This window comes from Ceratotherium simum, chromosome 6 (genome assembly GCF_057802395.1).
Source record: "Ceratotherium simum simum isolate JZ-2026a chromosome 6, ASM5780239v1, whole genome shotgun sequence".
Classification (NCBI taxonomy): domain Eukaryota; kingdom Metazoa; phylum Chordata; class Mammalia; order Perissodactyla; family Rhinocerotidae; genus Ceratotherium; species Ceratotherium simum.
Genome location: NC_141905.1, coordinates 46,903,085 through 46,924,079, shown reverse-complemented (window position 1 = coordinate 46,924,079; position 20,995 = coordinate 46,903,085). Strand labels below are relative to the sequence as shown.

The 20,995-nt window shown below is 36.8% G+C and overlaps 1 protein-coding gene across 3 annotated transcripts in view; it reads left to right on the top strand.

Annotated features, from left to right (window-relative positions):
* The window catches only part of PRKG1 (protein kinase cGMP-dependent 1), a 1,223,752-nt gene that overhangs the window by 1,185,143 nt on the left and 17,614 nt on the right, over window positions 1–20,995 (top strand). For all 3 annotated transcript variants that reach the window (XM_004440002.3, XM_004440001.3, XM_087432198.1), the window contains 3 exons: window positions 11,042–11,181; window positions 12,092–12,181; window positions 20,003–20,144. In XM_004440002.3, coding sequence (XP_004440059.2) covers window positions 11,042–11,181; window positions 12,092–12,181; window positions 20,003–20,144 — 372 coding nt within the window. The remainder of the gene's footprint in view (window positions 1–11,041; window positions 11,182–12,091; window positions 12,182–20,002; window positions 20,145–20,995) is intronic.

Here is a 20,995-nt window from a genome sequence, read left to right as displayed (position 1 = left end):
AAAACTACCTCCTCTATGAAAATAGCTTTACTTGTCTTTTGATTAATTTGAATTTATTCATATAGACATTTCCTGATATTTCTTGTCACTAGCTGTAGAACTGAATTTTAAGTCTAAAGGCAAGTTACAGAGCAAATGGGATTACTGACATTTTTGATGAGGGGTTGAGGTGAACGTGGGAAAGAAAACAAGGATGGAAAGAAGAGAGACTCTCTCTCTTTTTTTATTTTTTGTGAGGAAGATCAGCCCTGAGCTAACATTCATGCCAATCCTCCTCATTTTGCTGAGGAAGACTGGACCTGAGCTAACATCCGTGCCCATCTTCCTCCACTTTATGTGGGACGCCGCCACAGCATGGCCTGACAAGCGGTGCCTCAGTGCGCACTGGGATCCGAACCCGGGTCTCCAGCAGTGGAGCGCACACTCTTAACGCCACAGGGCCAGCCCTGAGAGACTCTCTCTTGATTATCACTTGTACAGATGGCAGATGGAATCAAACAGAAAGACATAGATGAAATAAAATAAGCTGCTTTTCTTTGCTCCTTCATTATGAAAATAGTATACTTGACCATGTATATCACTTAGTGGTTATCTATGAAATAAGAAGTTTTGCACATAAAATATTCACCATAAAATCATACAACAGTGTCATGCCTCATGTCTGAAAGCTTCCCAACTCTGACATCTCTGTTAGAGTCATGACTCATCCTTTGCATTCTCTGTGTCATTTGGACATATGTCACTCAGGCTGTGACAAGTTCCTTATGCTATATCCTCCCTCATGTATCCTATGGAACAAACCACATGCTGTGGTTCATTCTTAAGTTTCAGACATTGACTAAGGAAAAGAAAACATATGATGCTACTGTGCAGTGCAGAGAGAAAGGCTGAGGAATAAAATTGTGGATAACTAGTGAGAAAAGAGATTTTAACAACAGATTGAAAACAAACAGGAGCTTTTCTATTACGATTATAGTTAATGTTTGCCTGAAATTTATAGTACTATTACACAGAAAAAAGTAATTCTCATATAACAATTAGGATTTTTTTGTTAGGAAATGTTGAGGCATACAATCCAATATGAATTTGCAGAATAGAAGCTTTCTGTGCACTTAAAAAATTTCACTTTCTTTCATGAATGTGGTAAGTCAGCTCTTCCTGAATATGTGGGCACATTAGTATGTTATGTCCAAAAAAGTTATTTGAGTCGGAGCAATAACATTGTTTTTTCTTTCTCTGTGAAAGTAAAACTTCCTTAAATTCAGATAGATAAATTTTTCCTATTTATTCTCTTTCATTCAGTTGTTGGAACAACTAGTTTAAAAACAGAGGGAATTATGAATTGTAATAGTAAAATACTATTTACAAGTATCCATTTTAATTAGCATTCCCACATATCTTGGAAGTCATGGTAGTAATGATAATAATTCTTACATAGCAGTTTTAAATTTTCAAAGTATTTTCACATATACTATCTGATTTTATCTTACATTATCTGTGTCTACAAGATAAGGTCATTTTATTCCCATTTTATAAGTCAGGAAAATAAGCCTCTAGGAGATTACATGAACTTGCATATAACTGCAGTTTGTACGTTATTAAAATATTAAAAGGCATTGTCTAACAAATACCTACTATTTGACTAGATAATTTTTAAAGAATTTTGTGATAATTGTGTGCATTTTGCTTAAATTGACCCATGATCCTATATGTTTTTTGAAATGAGGACTTTTTTGAATTTAGGATTTTCAATAAATAGTAAGTACAGACGTCATTAAAAAAAGGATAAATTTTTTTTTAAATGTTAATAGTTCACAGAAACTAGAATAAAAATAAAATATAGTTTTGGTTAATTGGGCAACTTTTATTGAAGGGGTAAAGATAAGCATAGAGAGAAACATATTTCTGACATTTAGTTCCTTTAAATGTAAAAATATAATTATCTCGCAATCAAAGACAAGAACTAGAAAATATAGATATACACATTTTCTGGCTTTTTCTTCTGTTTAAAATTCTTTAAAAGCTTTGTTGAGGTATAATTTACATACCACAAAATTGTCCAACCATCACCACAATCCACTCTTAGAACATTTCTATCACTCCAGCAAGAACCCTTCAGCCGTTTGCAAATACTCTCCTTTCCACCTCCAGCTCCGGGCAACTACTAATTTACTCTCTTTCTCTAAAGATTAGCCTTTTCTGGTGCATACTTTCTTGCACTAAAACTTTGATTTACGCTAAATGTTATTATTTTCCACATGTATAATTGTAAATCTAGTTCAATATGCAGCTGCATATCCCATGTGTTGAATGTACAGCAACTTCATGCCTTTTTTCTTCTTGCATTTTATGGTAAGTTCACGGCTACCTCACACCCTGCTTCAGCTTTGTGATTGTGCTCAGCAGCTGCAGAACACAACTGTTTACGTTGTTTCCTGAACATGGAGCGGGAGGCTAGATTCTGATAGGACCGGGAAGAGTTGTCTGGCCATACGGGATTATTGGAAAATGATGGAGACAGAACAATCTAGTGCTTACGCATGTATAGAAGGTCTCATAGCTGGCGTACTGGTTTACTTCGTTGTTAAAGTTTTATTACGGGCCTTTTCCTTATCTTGGTGAATCTGGTTAAGAACTGTAACGGAGTGGAGAGAAACACACTCAAGCGGTTAGGCACAGTTACTCTAATAGGATAGGACCCTCGTACTCTCAGTCTAGAGCTTCCTTTCTCTCTCTCTCTTTTCCCCTCCCTCCCTCCCCTCTCCCTGTCTGTCTCTCTTTTCTTTCTCTCTTTCTGATAGGATCCTCACATTCTCTCAGTCTAGGGCTTGCTTTCTCTTTCTTTTCTTCCTTTCGTTTCCTTTCTTCCTTCCATTCTTCCCCCCTTCCTTCCTTCTCTCCTTCCTTCTTTTCCTTCTTCACTTATAGAACTTTCCTTTTCACTATGGAACTTGTCATGAATTCCTTAAGTTACCTCAATTTGTATTAAAAGTGTGCTACTTAAAATACAGACCCATTGCCAAATTATTTTTGGATTACTTACAAAGCTATTTCCTCCCAGTTTAAAGAGAAATGATTTTATGCTATACTATATAACATGGATTGCCTGATTAAAACTGCCTTCTATTTTGTTTAGAGAAAATATTTGCCATTTCCATTTTGCTGCTGTCCAACTATTACGATTACGATGACTCTGCCTAGATTCCCTCACACCTTGGAGCCTATTTTAATGCTCTTCTTCTTGGGAAAGCTACTGCAATTTTTATCCAATACCTATTCTTTGAAAATTAGTAACACAGAATACAGCAGATAAGAAACTGATCACCTTCAGGTGTTGGGTTGAGAGAACAGAAAAAATAAAACCTCCGCCTCCCAATAGAATGTGCATGTACTGTAAACTCAAGGTCATACATCCACCGTGAACCATCACGTTTCCTTAAGCTACTTTTGTGTCATTTGGGCAATTTCCCTTTTCTCCTTTGTCCCAAGCTATTGACACATGTTTGTTGGGCTGTTTTCATAAGGTTAAATATAACTAACATTCTATAACAATGCATATTTATTATGTCAAACTGCAGATGCATAGAATTTTCCAGCTGGCAGGAGCCCTTAGAGATAATATAGTTTGGCCCTTCGTTTTCTGAAAGGTGGCCTGAGGCCCAGTGAGGTTATATGACTAATCATAAGCTTATTAGTGAAAGATCCAGGACTAGAACCCAGATTTCCTATATAAGCTTTCCTAAGCCCACTTCATCACCTTTGTTCTCTAGCATTAGCTTGTCCAAGGGAGGGCATGAAGGGACACGCCCTTTCCTGTTGTGCACAGAAATGTAATTTTAACCACCTTATTGAGGAATTTTGCATAACAATAAGCCATGTGATATGGACAGTTTAAGCCTTGAATTTAAGAAATCATTTTAATTACATTATAGTTCAGAAAGTCATTTTCTTCCAAAAAAATGAAAAGATATCTACAGTGCAAAATAAACTATGAACTGTTGATGAAAATGTTAACAAGATGAATGGATAAACAGTGTCTCAGGACCAACTCACAGCCAGGGATACTAAGCCAGTTTTAACCTTGCTGTGATCATAACCCTCCCTACCAGTAAGAGCAAAGAATGAGGTCCAGCAGGAGATAAGCCTTTTTAAGGCAAGTACTTGCCCCAGATAGAAAGGAAGCATATATTTAAATACAGCCAGCAAGTGTGTCTTCAAAGCTCTTTAAAATGCTGGTGGCATTGCCTCTCATCCTCAGATCAGTATTATTTGGGGACCAGTTGGAGCCTGACAGTTAAGAACTTGTCAAAATCTCTGTCAGAAATTCCCAGATTATGATCCACTTGGCCCAAGTATACATTCATTCAAATGGCATATAACACTTCACACTGAGTAGTGTTTTACTGTAAATGAAACTTTTATCAGTTCTAATTTCTGATATAGCACATGACATTACTTGTAAAAAATGAAAGGAAGATATTGAGTATTAGCATTTTCTTGTTCATTTTCCCTTTCTAGGAAATTTGAGAGTAAAACTAGTGTGGTACAAAGATCAACAATCTTTTAAATGTAGCTTCTCAAACCTTTACTTATTCCCTTGATAGAACTGAGGTAGATTGGGGTGGGGATAGGAATGGGTACAAAAGGGCATTCAGCCTGTGGTGGATCAGGAAATTGCTTTGGCCTAAAGAGACCATTAAACTAAGAAGCACAGAAGAATAAAAGCAAGTAATATTTACTAAATGTATACTCTGTTCCAGACATGGTTTTTGTTATATAGGTCCTTTTATTTCATCTTCACAGGTAATCTGTAAGGATTATCCCCATATTACAGATGAGGAAACAAGGACAGAGAGAGTTTCAGAAACGTGTCCAAGATTACAAGCCAAAAAAAATGGTTGAGATTTTTTTTGTGTGTGTGAGGAAGATCAGCCCTGAGCTAACATCTATTGCCAATCCTCCTCTTTTTGCTGAGGAAGCCCAGCTCTGAGATAACATCTATTGCCAATCCTCCTCCTTTTTTCCCCCAAAGCCCCAGTAGATAGTTGTATGTCATAGTTGCACATCCTTCTAGTTGCTGTATGTGGGACGCGGCCTCAGCATGGCCGGAGAAGCAGTGATGCGTCGGTGTGAGCCCGGGATCCGAACCCGGGCCGCCAGTAGCGGAGCGTGTGCACTTAACCACTAAGCCATGGGGCTGGCCCAAATGGTTGAGATTTAACAAAGGTAGTCAACTTTCAGAGCTCACACTCTCAACCACTGCATTAGCCTGTACACCGAGGCATTAGGATAGTCTGCAAAGGAAGACAGACCTGGGGAGTGTGCCTAACCACCTAGGCTTGGAAGGATTCCTGGGCAAGAAGAAGAAGAAAAATATACGTTCCTTTCCTCCTTTTTTGTCTACCTCCATCCACACTCAATACTTATTTCATATCTCTAGCAGACCTGCTACAAGATGATAATAAAAATCGTCACTATCTCAAATTCACACAAGTGGACTTGGTATAATTAATTTGGCCAAGAAGAGAAATAAAAAGCAAACTAGATTTCATCCTAAAATTTTTCATGGATTAGGTTTGTTAAAACGCTTTTATAATAAAACGTAACAGCTTAGGCTCACCAAATACATGCTGCTATAACTTACACTAAGAGTTTATATTGAAAAAAAATTATGGCAATCCTTTAAGGAAATGAATAGGGTGGCTCAGCGCAAACTTGATAGTTTGTTATGCTATATACAACTTCTCAAGGTCTTTGCATGTATGGAATTCTAGTGGAGTGGTTTCTGCGGAACTGGAATCCTTTGAGGGAGTCAGACAATAATAAATAGCTATTACAATTTAAAAGAGACAAATTTTTTTCATGACTAGAGTTATTTTTACTCAGCATAAAAGTAAGATATGCTAATTGTACAAAAATTAAGCAATTCAAAAAACTAAAAAGCAGGGGCCGGCCCGGTGGTGCAGGTGGTTAAGTGCGTGCACTCCACTGCGGCGGCACTGCGGCGGCCCAGGGTTCGCTGGTTCGGCTTCTGGGCATGCACCGACGTACTGCTTGGCAAGCCATGCTGTGGCAGCGTCCCATATAAAGTGGAGGAAGATGGGCACGGATGTTAGCTCAGGGCCAGTCTTCCTCAGCAAAAAAAAAAAAAAAAAAAAAGAGGAGGATTGGCAGATGTTAGCACAGGCTTGATCTCTGCACAAAAAAAACCCAACAACTAAAAAGCAGTAATAATCAACTAAAAATCTCCCTAAGGGAAAACCCTTGTTAATATATCAGTGAACACATTTCTGATTGTCTCTTCATAAATTTATTTTAGATATAGATATAGTTAGATATACACTCACATACAAACACACTATTTATAGGATTATAAAATGTATACTGGCTTGTAACCTGTATCTTTTTATTTATATATATATTTTGGTTATTTTTCCATAATATTAAAGGCACTTTGAAGTCATCAGTTTCAAGTCATCATTTTTACAGTTGCGTTGTGTGGACGTACAATAATTTTTTTTTCCAAGCTCCTATTTATGGACATTTAGATTGTTTCCAAATTTTTGCCATTAGAAACAATGTTGAGCTGAACATCCTTGAAGGATCTTTAGTCAGTTGTTGGTTTATCAGGAGAAGGTTTCTGATGAACCTGTTAGTTGGGCTTAATTTGGCTTTATTAATTCAGCATCACAGGCTCACTTTGTTGAGTTAGCTCACACCAGTAGTATTTGGTGCTCTGACTTCCAGAGCCGGGGTCCTGTGAGTCTTGTGGCATTCTAGTTTAAAATGGACGTGGAGATTCTGACTAAGGGCTATGTTCTAAGGAACTAGTGAGGTCTTAACACAGTGCAAAGAAGGAAGGTGGTTCAGGACCATAGGACTGCCTCCACTCAAGTGAAGTAAAGACAAAACAGAAAGCCTCAGTAGACTGGCTATATGGTTCTCTAAACTTTTTGTAATTAATATTTACTAATAAGGCTGACTCCCAATACTCTCTGTAGCTTTTTTTTTCTTTTTTTTTTACTGAGAAAGATTTGCTCTGGGCTAACATCCATTGCCAATCATCCTCTTTTTTGGCTTGAGGAAGATTAGCCATGAGCTAACATCTGTGCCAATCTTCCTCCACTTTTTTGTATGTGGGACACTGCCACAGCATGGCTGGTGAGTGGAGTAAGTCCGCACCTGGGATCCGAACCCACAAACCCAGGCCACCGAAGCGGAGTGCACAGAACTGGAAGCACTCGGCCATAGGCCCTATGTAGCTCTTACCTACCTCTCATTGGCAGCAGCCATCTGTCACCCAACAGCTATTATCACCCCCACCCCCGAACTCCTACCCTTGGCCTCTCCTTGCAGGATTCAAGCACTAAGGTACCCCAGATCCCTGATAACAAATGGAAGTCCCTAAAAGTACCTAGGGGAATGACAGTCTTTGGCTGGTCTCCCAAACCACATGTCTAGCATGAATGAAGCTTGAAGGTAACAATATGTGGTTCAGCTTTTCTCACAGAGAGTCTATGAGTTACCTAATTCCTTTAAACTCTCATTTATAAACCATCAATCACTATGCTGGTAACTTGTTTCATATTCAGCTGAAGGGAAGCAGCATATACTGGAAAGAGCTTGGGCCAAAAAGACTTGAGCATAACCCAGTTCTGCCACTTGATAATTCTGTGCCTGCGGCAAGAGATGAACCTTTCTGGTAGTCCTCAGTTTGTTCCCCTGAAAAATGGGGATGATCGTGGTATCTCAAAGGGTTGCTGGGAAGATTAAGTACAAAAACTCATTTACTACACTGCTCCTAACACCTAATAAGAGCTTTATTAACATTAACTGTTGTTATTGATGATGAAGTCTTTGTAAAAACCAAACAAAACAAAACCTTCCTCCTGCTGTTAAGAGTTGATATTGGGACTAAATGAAATAATGTTTGTGGATGTGCCCAGCACTTCTGTGTTTAATCAAAGTTGCTTCCTGTTTCTCTCTGACATCCCCCTGATGGCTTCATTTATTTCCCTGTGTAGATTCTTCCTAATATAAAGTTCAAAACTATAAACAAATAGCAAAGTAGGTAAATTTTTTTTTAACCTAATATCCTGGCTACAGTGAAATAAATAAAATATCTAGGTGTAGGTACAACAGCAATGAGCTGGTTATAACAAAAATGGAAAATACACTTGGAGTCATAGAATTTATTAATTGGAAGGGAACTCTAAAGAGTTGTATAGTCTAGAAAAATGGAGTCTAAGAGATGGCCATGGTCTCAAGAGCTAAGTGACCCCAATACCTAGTTGGCAGCCAAGTAGACACTTTCCTATAGATGATTTTATTAAGCTAGTAGGCTCTGTGGTTGGGAATATCACATCTTAGTTGTTCAAGGAAAAAATCAAGGTTAAGAAAACATCTTGTAAAAATAAAAACTAAAAATTCAGGGCTGAATCACATAGATATTTGACCATATATATTTCCTGTGCAGCATTAGCACGTAGAAATTTTTTCTTCCCTTTCATGCATAATTAAGGGCACTTTTGAAAAGAAGAAAAAGACCAAGTACTACATGCTTGTCATTGTAGCTTCTCTTGCTTTTTTACTGTTAAGCTCAGAGATACACAGTGTGGAGCTGAGATGCCGTCATGGTTTGTTTCATTCTTTCTTTGATTCATTTAGTCAGATATTTAATGAGCATTTACTCTATGTCAGGCACAGTAAATAAAACATCCTGAATCTCGGGTTGCATACAGACTAGTGAAAGGAGACAGATACTAAACAAGTAATCAAGAAAATATTTAGTGTATTAGCTTGTGATCAGAGCTATAGAGAACACTAAAAAAAGGGCAGGGAGAAGTGGGTGGTTACTCTTTTATGTAGACTGGTGTGAGGAGAGACTCTGATTAGGAAACATTTGACCAGAGAACTTAGGGAACTGAGAGGTTGAGTCTTGAGGATATATGTGGGAGAATATTCAGGCAGAAGAATAGCATGTGCAAATGGCCTGAGGCAAGAGCTTGCTTGGTGTGCTCAAGGAACAGCAAGGGGGCCAGTATGACCCAAGTAGAGTAAGGGGAAAGTAAGGCTCACAATTAGTAGGGGTCAAGATGGTATAGGACCTTGTAGGCTTTTGTGAGAGCTTTGTCTTTACCATGAGTGAGATGGGAAGCCAGTGGAGTGTTTTGAGTAGAGGAGTGACATGCTCTGGCTTTGTTTTAAAGACAATATTTGATCTACCCTATCTGGTAGAGACTGCTGAGTGGGCAAAGTACAAGCAGAGAGACCATCAGTGAATGCCTCATCAGTGGCACTTTTTCATTTAAGTCACAACGACCCTGTATAATAGCTGGTATTATCCTTGGCAAGAATTGGGGCTCAGAGCAGTTAAGCAACTGGCCCAAGAGACTGAGAGAGACCGTAAATGAAGTTAGGATTCAAGTTCAGACCTCTGACCGTAAAGGCAGAGTTCTTTCCTCCCACACTATGCATAAGTAGAAATGTGTGTTATCATCACTAAAGAGAATATTTTTATGTTAGGTGTGTGAACTACACAAGAATCTGCAGTCATTTAGCTAAGACTCTAAAGAGGGAATGTGATTTTATTTCTCTCCTCTGAATTTGAGTACTCTGACATAGCTCATTTTTCATGCCATTTTTCCTATCTGTCCAGATTTCTTTTACACATTTTGTGTTTTATTATGAACTACAGTTAAATTCATTTGTATCACACTAATCTGTCATCTTAAAGAGTTTCACAGACGGAGTAGAGTGCCTTTGGCTGTTTAAGGCATTTTCAAATATCCATTTTCCCCTGTAACCTGTCATCCAGATTCACAAATGCTAACAGCAAACCAAGGCCCATTTATCTGAAGTGTCCTCATGTTCTCGTCTAAGGAACTTGCCACATTAATGTCCTCTCAGACTGAATTCAGTCTGTACATGTGTGCGTTAACAAGACACTTAAGAACTTAGCTATCCCTGCAAATGAAGCAGTAAATAATTCACAACTAAACACAACAGCGACACTAAAGCTGAAACACAGAAATAGCTTGTCATGTTATTTCCCCAAGACTTTCATTAGTTCCAAAGAATGTGGGCTATTTGGTATTATCTTGTGAACTTCTGTTGCTCAAGAGCACTAGATGATAACTCTTTTACAGTGCTATTAAGTGATTAGCTCTATTATTTCTCTTTTTTTCCTTACAAGTCACCTCGTTGAAATTTCTTGCAAAACAGTGAACACAGACCAGCAGCCTGTCTGAGGAATGGCATTTGGAGGACTCAGCCCCCTCCAGAACCACCCAGAGCCATGTGGGGCTGTGACAGAGGCATGGAAGCATTGGGGACATCAAGGCTCAGCTTAGGTCTCCCCAATTAGTATGATTTAGGAGTACTGTTTAAGGTCAGACAAGATTAAAATCATCATGCATATTTGAGAAGAAAAAAATAATTTTCAAAAATCTCTTGAAAAAAAATCTTGTTACAATTTTCTTCTTTTTTTTAACTAGAGGGAAGGGAAAGACTGGGAGGTAAAAAGAGAACGAACAGGACATACGTCTGCAGTCTCAGCAGAGACAAAGATCTGCCACTGAATTTTATGACTTTAGAAATGTGTGTGGACTAGGACTAAGGAGGAAGACATAAAGGCCCATACGATCTTCCCTTTGCCACACTGACTTGAAGGAAAATTAGAGAAGAAATTAGTTTTTATTTCTACTTTTTTGATTGAAGGAGAAAAAACTATAAAGTATACTTAAACACATTATATGAAATGAAATAATACAGCGAATATCAAATACAGTCCCAGTGGGCACAAAAATAATCAGGAATCTAGTTAGTTAAAATTCATCTGATCCAGTGGAATGAGATTGGACAGTAGTTGGGAGCCCTGGATTTTAACCCAGCTCCAGCGAGGATTTACTGTGGGACTCGGGTGGTGTTTCGGGTGTCATTTAAGTGCTGCGTGCACCTGTTAATTGGGGAATAAGAATGCACTCTATTATGTTAACTCTCTGGGTTTTTTCTCACTTGATCCCTTCTGTCTGTTTTTAAGGTCCAGTTGAAAAGTGAAGAATCCAAAACTTTTGCAATGAAAATTCTCAAGAAACGCCACATCGTGGATACGAGACAGCAGGAGCACATCCGCTCGGAGAAGCAGATCATGCAGGGGGCTCATTCCGACTTCATAGTGAGGTATAGACCCTGCCCCAGGGCCAGAAGGCCCAAGTGCAGAATCAACCACAGAACCCTCTGGCACTCGCGCTCACCATCACACATTGCATTCACACAAAGAAATGTATTTTTCAATCTGATTTTTACAAGTTCTAGTTGACTAAAAAAAACACTCAAGTTTTGATTCTATTCTTCTTGACTCACAGATTCTGTGAAAAGAACATATTTTTCCGAAAGGAGATACCAGCGTTTCTAACATTGCATTTATCCTGTCTGTTGCTCCAAAGCTGTACGTAGACCTCTGATGCTTGAAAGACAAAATATCAAAAGTCATACTATTTTACCTTTAATTATTTGAATATGTTTTTGTAGATTTTAAAAAATCACATGACTATTCCATCTCGGTATTTTGAGATCACTAATAAGAGGATAATGGAGAGTTCTTAATATGCAGAAGAAGCTTTTCTAGTTAATTTAACCATAGCACTTGCTGAAAACAGGATATAACATGAATTTAAGTGAACAGCACATGTGTTTCATACATGTCTATATTTATAAAGCGTGACCTACCTGTCTCTAAGATGTATCCATATCCACTGCATGTTTACGACCACTAAATATTGCTTAAGAGTCCATGCTGGAAACATCAGCCACGTTGGAATTAGAGGAATCTCCCCAAACCCTCTTGGTCTATAATCGTTTGGGTTAATCCATTGCAGAGGAGAGACTAACCCCCTACGATGTGTAAGTCTTAGTTATCAGCCATTCCCTCGTTTTCCCTATTTGCAAACTTAGATCTCTTTCATTCTTTTAAAAAAGTTTCAACCTTGGCAAATCAAGAATAAGACTGTAATCTGGGCACTCGAAACATTTACATGGTTTTAAAAGACAATAATATTTAAACTTTTCTTTTCTTGTTTGCAATTCACAGACTATACAGAACGTTTAAGGACAGCAAATATTTGTATATGTTGATGGAAGCTTGCCTGGGTGGAGAGCTCTGGACCATTCTCAGGGATAGGTAGGAGTTTTAAGAAATTTCAATCACATGTCTAAAAATGTAGTTGACTATGACGGTCTGTAAGAAGAGTCAATTGTTATCAAGTATAAAAATCATACTTAAACATTTTACATATGCTTATATTTCAAAATGTAGAGTAAATATGGGGCGCAACCGACTAGTATACACACATGATTTACTGTAAATATGAAATTCTGTTTCAGATTTGTAAGTAATGATATCGGCTTAGTCTACCATGAAAATGGTACTAGTGAGGTATGTACAGAGGCCTTAGTTTAACTTGAATATCAGAATCAGACAACTATGTACCTAGAATTCAATTCATTGCTGTCACATGAAGAGAATTATAGCTATTTGATAGCTGAAGTCTGGATTAACTATCAGTTTAATTGCTCCTTTCATTCTCTAGATGGCCAGTCTTCCTTTCCTGACACTGAGAATTTTTTCCAAAGTAACTTTTTTCTCTACCTTTACATTGCTCTTTGGTTTCAAAATTAACAAAAGTTTCCAGCCATCCCTCTCAGCCCTTAGCTGGTCTTAGGAAAAAAATGAATCCACTTATAAGCATTATTTCATAAATTTACTTCTTTTTACCCTTTCAGGGAAAGTAACGTTGGTCTAATTAGTGCCTATTGGTCTCTTTGAACTATGCAAAGTTAATCTTCCATCTCCTATTTATGTAACTAGCAAACTATCTTTTTAAAAAATTTCTTCTATAAAATGTCCAGGAAGATCATTACCAACCCTAAATGTTTACTTAAAAAAAAAGTGACTATAATTTTCTTTTCCTGTGAATGATCTTTTGATTGTTTCCTATGAATGATCCAATAGCATTCAAAAGTCATCCTTGTTTCTTTGAACACTCGCCTTTAGACATTTCTTTTTTTCTTATGTGTTACAGTCTCACTCCTCATGCTCTCCTTGATTGAGTAACATCTTTCTGAAACTCAGCTATAGACAGCCCTATGTTCCCAGAAAAGCCATGTTATTTTTTGATAATTTGTTACTTTGCAGATATCCCAGAATAGAACAAGTGGTTCTTTTTAAGCTTTTGATTTCAAGTCTCATTCCTCCTTGCATTCTCATGGAACCTTCAGATCTTGGTATACCTTGCTCTTTCAGGTCTTTTATGCCCACTGCCTTACATGTATATATCAAGTAGATTTCTTATCATCTTACTGTGTCCTATTACGTTAATGTTTTGTTTTATTTTTTAAAATTAAGGTAATTAAGCATACAAGGGAACGCATCATGTTGGCATTAGGGGACAGGGTTAACATCTGTACTAAGCTAGTATATCACAGTTATTATTACATTATTGTTAGTTAATATTTGAGTAGAGAATTTATGCCAGGCCTTGTGATAAAGGCTGGGGATACAATGAGAAATAAAACAGATGTGGTCCCACTCCTCATAACTTGCAGGCTATGGCACAAAGTTAATATTCTGATTTGAGTTAATGTCTGGTTTATCCTAACGTGATTCTACTATATTATTTTTGACCTGACCTTTCAATCCACTGATTTATTTGAAATCCCTTCCTACTTTGTTCTAATTAGAATAGAAGATTTATAGGTGGAAGTAAACATTAAAGCAATATTAAGCCACATAGGGAAAGGAACAGCTATTTTAAACTTCTATTAACTTCCTTAACCAGACAACAACAATAACAAAAATAAATAATAATAATGATGATGATGAAAGTCATCCTTAATTCCACTCATGAGGAATCAAGCATGCATAGGCATTGATTTTCAACTTAATTTTTGAAAGAAAATATGATTTCACGTTTCTCCCTATTTAACTTCATTTTGCATTTTTTTGGTACATAAATGCCAACCAAGGCTTCTGAGTGAGATGTATTTTGATTTGTCAGGACAGCGAAGGGTTGCTATTAAGCAGCGGCTTACCTTGGAAGGAGTGGATAGAGGGAAAGTATCAATGGATGGTTCTTTCTCTACCTCCACCAGGCTGCTTTTTTTTCCTTCTGAGGAAGATTAGCCCTGAGCTAACATCTGTGCCAGTCTTCCTCTACTTTATGTGTGGGTTGCCACCACAGCATGGCCGATGAGTGGTGTGGGTCTGCATCTGGGATCTGAACCCGCGAAGCCAGGCCGCCAAAGCAGAACACGCCGAACTTAACCACTATGCCACAGGGCCGGCCCCCAGGCTGCTTTTTTCCAATTGAAGAATAATTGATATACAATATTATATTAGTTTCAGGTGTACAACATAGTGATATGATATTTTTACACATTACGAAATGATCATGTTAAGTCTAGTTATCATGTCACGATACAACGTTATTACAATATTATTGACTGTATTCCCTGTGGGTATATTATATCCCCATAACCTATTTATTTTATAACTGTAAGTTTTTACCTCTTGATCCCTTTCACCTATTTTGCCCATCCCCTCACCTCCCCCCTCTGGCAACCACTAGTTTGTTCTCTGTATCTACAAGTCTGTTGCTGTTTGCTTGTTTGTTCTATTTTTTTAGATTCCTCATGTAAGTGAAATCATACAGTATTTTTCTTTCTCTATCTGACTTATTCCACTTAGCCACCAAACAGCTTTTTGATCCTTTTCTCCCTTTTTGTTATCCTTGGGTTTGGGGTAAATAGTTGCTGAGTCCCCCTAATGTACTTAGTACTCCACGAAGAGGCATGCTCTAGAGAAATAGCAGCTACCTGATCCTTCCTAAGGTTTCAGAGGGGCTGAAGCCTCAACATTAAAAGCAAGAACGATCAATATATAAAGCGACCTCAGAATCATTGTCCTCTGCCAACTTTCTTTCTTATATATGCATGTAGCCTTATTGCTTCTATTCTAAGAGATGTTTTTTTCGTACTCAAGAAATTGCTGGGGGGAAAGCATAGTTTTGGACATCCAGGCACCAATGAATATTGTCACTGACTAGATGTCTCACTCTTTGTTTAAACTGGGGATAAAAATCCTAAAGGTTAATTGTTACAAAGAAACAAACAAAAAAATGCCAAGAGAAAAAAGAAAGTAATTATGCTATTAGTCACAGTGTGTGAAAATATCCATAGTCAGAACAAGCCATATTGTTCAATTTGTTCACTTTTCTTCTTGGGTCCTAGGAAAGAAGCAGTAAGGGAGAAGCTATTCTGAAAGCATAAAGGAAGTGTATTTGGGTTGATTTGAAGAAAGGCTTGTGTGACCTTATTCTTTACTGCCATGGTAATACCTCTGAGCCTCAGGGATTTGGCACAGGAAATCTCTCCTTCTCTCACCTGGCAGCTAAGATGACCATTTCCTGCCTCTTACTCACTTTCTTCTCATCAGCATAGAAAAAGAACACAGAGCAGTTCTTTCTTTATTGTCGAAAAGAATTAAAATGATACCATATATAAAAACAGGATTTGAGGACTATTAAATATTTTATCATCTTTGAGATATGAACTATAGCACTTAAATGTTAATTGTTGTAATTACTTCCCTAGTTTATTCTTTATTAGCTATTATGTTTTACCTTCTAGTTTGTGACTTTTTGTTTTCCACAAATTCTGTTCCATTATTTGGAATACGTTGGTACAAACTATATTTTATTCACCTTTCCTTCATAATACTTAAAGAATTGGCAACCCCTGTAACTTTCTTAAAAATGTAAGTGGTTAATATGATAAAAATATAATATGTATATAAGTATTTATATCAGTTTATATTATATAATATTAGCATTTATGTATTATTACATGTTAGTATTTAATAGATATTTTAATCTAATGAAATTTAACATTTTAACTATTACTTATTTTGAATTTTTTAATGTGTATGTTAATTTTTCCTGTTGAATATCTTAAATAATTACTTCAGAAACCATAATTTTCAAATCACACACATATCACTTCTGGTCATCTGTTTTCCTGGATGTATTTTATAAGCCAATGAGTGACTTTCTATGTCCATTCTTCTTTTTTCCAGCTATTTTGTGAAGGGTGCTTATTTAAATTCCATCTTAGATGACCTAATAGATGGTACAGATTGAAAATAGTTCAAGGAAATGAGTCTATTTTCATAATAATGTAGCCTCCCCTAACTTTATAATTGGCAATAAATCTGTACAGGTTGCAACATACTTCAGGTTTATACACTCACTAATGATCATTGTTACTAGTCAATGTAAAGAGGGAACTTATCTTTCGGTGAGAGATGCTTTGTTACATTCTGCCAGTTCACAACTCAGTTTATGAAAGTTGATTAAACACTGATTAAATTTTAATTTGAGTCTACCAATCAGTATACATAACTCTCTAATTCGTTCAAATTGTTGTTATCTACTACCATCTAGCTAAAACAATTACCCATTCCCAAAAACAGTATAAAGGCCTATCCTTTACTTGTTTTATTGAAATGACACAACTGTCAAGGCATAATTTGTTATTTCAAAGAACTATATACGGCAGTGATTTATTTCATTAAGCCACTGTCTAGCTGTTGATAAAACAAGCTTTCGTTTTTGTTTTAGATCAAATTTATACTGTCGTTTCCAATTCTAATAGTAATTTTTCATTTTGAGTCTCCCTAATGCTATGCTTTGTGACTGCTTTCTAAAAGTGTATTTTAAAATCCACAAATTACCTACATCAAAAGTTTATTGATGAAACTGTGTTGCTGGTAAACATTTTGTGTTTATATATTGTGTTGATTTGTCACAGCATGGAAACAGATTTGAGACAAAGTTTTCATTTAATTTTTCAAATCAGTTACAAATATATTTATATATGGGAGATTCTAATATAGATCTGTTGAAGGAATGAAAACCAGCTTTCTTGAACTCTCCAAAGTGTGAAATGGCTCAGGATCAAACATGGAAACAAATAAACGGAGCTGTCAAGAACTGAAGACCCAAAGATGTGCGATTTGTGGTCAGTTTACTTCATGATAAAAAAAGGAGAGTTTTGGCTGGCAGACAATAAAAGGGTAATTTTTGCCCGTATATTTGTGAGAAGTGTGGAGAAAGTGAAAAGAACGGAGATTAGCAGGAGACTCTTCAGAGCTGACTCATGGCGGTTAGCCTTGGCAGTGAGAAGCAGCAAATACGTCAATAACAGTGATGGTCTTGCAAACTCCCCACTCTTATCCCCAAAAGACTTCAGACCTGTCCTATGTCAGTCAGTTTTCCTAGATGAAGACGCATTGACTAAAGAAGAGTGTTTGGTGCTCAACTATAATGGCTACTATTTATTAAGTACCAGTTGCGTATCAGGCACTTATTCTAAATACATGCGTCAATTCTTTATATCCTCACAACAACCCATTGAGATAGTTTCTATTATTAGCCTCGTTTTGCACATCAGAATACCGAGACCCAGAGCGGTAGGATTAGTTGCTCAAGATTAAACAGTAAGTGGAGCCCAGATATGAGCCCAGAATTCTTGCTTCAGAGTCCATATTCCTAACCTATAGCCTCCTCTGATGGATTTGAGTTTGTGTTAGGATTTTTTTCATCTTCCTGCTAATGATCAACTTATTCAGAATATAAATAGGAATAGCAGGGCCAGCCCTGGTGGCCTAGTGGTTGAGTTTGATGCACTCTGCTTCCTCGGCCTGGGTTTAGTTCCTGGGGGTGGACCTACACCACTCGTCTATCAGTGGCCATGCTGTGACAGTAGCTCACATACAAAATAGAGGAAGATTGGGAACAGATGTTAGCTCAGGGCAAATCTTCCTCAGCAAAAAAAAAAAAAAATAGAAATACCATTCATCAGAGATTTCATGAGAAATTGATCTCTCACTTAAGTGTTTACTCTCCTCGCAACATTAACAATGCATTTGTCCATTTGGTTCCATTAACAACTGAATATTAAGGGAAACAGAGAAATGTTGCCCAAAGTCACAACTGCAGAAATAATCTCTTCTTCTAAGAATAATCAAGAATTCATAGGCTTTCAAAATGCCCACCCAAATCACAGTTAGACAGTCCTGATACAAGAAAGTAATCAATTTTCTTATTAAAACAAGACATGTGATGTGAAATAAGACAAGGCTCTATTCCACATACTGTTTTGTTTGTTTTGCTTGGGCTTTATTGTGCTTTTGCTTTGTAATGCTCTCCATTGAGGAGGGTTTGAAGTCGTATACAGCACTCAATGTAGTTAAAGTGATGCTTACTATTTAAGCTGAATAATCTCTCCAATGGAAAGAAATATGCTGCTCTTGATAGACAAACATACTTAAGTAAGGGCAAAGAAGAAAGGACTTTTAAGGTACTACTCTAATCTCTTTCCCAATACACAGGATTATATAGAGTATGCTCTGCAAAGATAGCTCCAAATCAGAAGAGCGTTGCAGCATAAAGTCTATCATTCATTTCACAATATAGATGCAATTCTCAAAAAAACTTTTTCTTGTCCTTAAAAATTCACAATTATTCCCTTCAGATATTGTTGAAGAGAGATACTAGAATCTTGTAATTATAGTTCAGATTCTATTACCTAGAGGAGTAGATCTCGTCATGCCTTGAATTGTATTTCTTCTTTTAGGAAGAGCTAATTATTTCAGTGGCGAATCAGGGGGCATTAGTATTTGACATGAAGACTATACTTTTCTGGAAGACACTACGTATTTCTGAAAAATGACCTGAAAGGAGGCTGCTTTAGCCTTGGATTCACTGATTAATTTTGTAAAATAGCAGCCATATTCCACCTCCCAGTTTGTTAGACTTCACTCCTCAATATTGAAAAAGCAGTAAGTGTCATCAGAATGCAAACCAGCCTCAGCAACTCTCAAGAAAGCAAGTTGCAGGGCAACGCTTTGTTGCACTCTACCTAAAACCTCCTGGGTGCTTGTCACTCAGGCTACATGTCAGCCACCTCAAGAGCCCATGTTCACACTAACGTTCTTGAATTATCATGAAATGATTAAATTGTGTTTACTACTTGGGAAAGAGGAAAAAAACGTAGTTTATCTTTTTAAGGAATGCCTTTAAAAAACAGTTAAAATATAAAGATTCTGCCCTAGAACCAAGGAGTTAACCTTAGGTACCCAAGTCTTTTCCTTTATTGTTATTTCATTAAATAAATATACTCATACATATACATATATAGAGAAAGACAGACAGAGACACAGACAGAGCTTTCTTGCTAAATATCATCAAGTTTACTAATAATCATTCTCATCCAGTTACTTTGTCCTTCTAATCATCTTTTAGCTCCATCTTTTCTTTCTAATAAGAAGGCAGTAGTGTAGGAAATAGGGATTGTTTGTGTTGCTGACAGAAGTTTCAAACACAGAAGAATACTTAGCTTGTGATATGATTGTATCAGTAGCATCACAACTCATTTCCAAAGTAGGTCTTTGAAAACGTTAACTTTTCTTCACATTCTCATGAACCATATCTATATTATTTAGAAGGATTCAGAAACAAGCCCTTTAAGAATAAATGTGGACTAAACTCATAAACTGTCCTTTAAAAAACACCATTGGTGGACAAGCTGTAAAATAGGATTCAGCTCTCTCCTGCCCACCGCTGTAACTGTGCCTTTTCAGATTGTAGCGGACTGTTGGGAGGAAGCCACCAACTACACAAAATGTGGTGTGTGGTTGAACTCTTTTCCAATGTTCCCAGGAAGTTAGATTTAACCATCCTATTCATAAGGGCAAAGAATTCCTTGCCTTAATCTTGAAATGCTTTTGAAAACTCAATGCAATGATAATCATATGACATTTGGCCAGTAGGACATTGGTCTCCGGGGTCAAATTTTGGTGCAGAAATATAGTGAAATGAGAAATAAAACCTTATTAGAGAAACTAATTTCTTGCATACTTTTCATTCCATTTTCTGTATCTCAGAGGTTCATTTGAAGATTCTACAACCAGATTTTACACAGCGTGTGTGGTAGAAGCATTCGCCTATCTGCATTCCAAAGGAATCATTTACAGGGACCTCAAGCCAGAAAATCTCATCCTAGATCACCGAGGTTACGCCAAACTGGTCAGTGTGTTTCACACATGGTGTCTGCCCTGCAGTTTTAAAATGTTATTTTATGAAGCTGTGTTCATTCGCTAACATTAAAATCTCAGTTCTTCTTTTTACATATTATAATTTTTCTTAAAAGCAGGTTTTAGTGTTATTATTTTCAACGAACTATTCTTTCAAGTTATGAGAAATTATATTGGCTAGTTTTGAATCAATAATATCCTGGCTAAATATGCTTAAATGGGCTCATGCTGGTTGATGTGTATTCCGAGACCTAGAAGAGCTTCAGTGAAACCCTTTCTCTAGCTGGCTTTCAGCCTTCCAAAGGCAATAGACATTTATATTACATAAAACCACGAATCATTTTAATATTTTAGATTTAAGAATAATGCTAATGGAAAAAAATGAGCTTTGCAGGCAATATTATCCAAGCCATGTTAATAATAATATTAATAATAATAAAATTGGTCAAGAGCTCTAAAGATTTACTTTTGAAGGGACATTCTCTCATTTTAAATTACACAACTTTTTTGGGTTTTGGATCTGTCAGTGCCTGATTCTATATTTTAAACTTTTGGAATTTTTATTCACTATATGGTTTTCTAAGAAATCAAATTAATGGCAGTTAATTATTTGTATTCTCAGTCAAATTGTTTTAGAAAAAAATAAGTTTTCTGCATTTGAGGCTCCTCCTCAAAAGGTTTCTAGAAAAATGAAGGATACATTTCCATTGTATCTCTTTTTGTGTTTACCAAGGGCAGAGTCATTGGTCCCATAACTTTGTTACTCAGCTCCTTCAAAGGAAAGTGGCCTCTCAATTAATACTAAATGAATTGTCAACTTCATTAAATCCAGCAGAAATCATG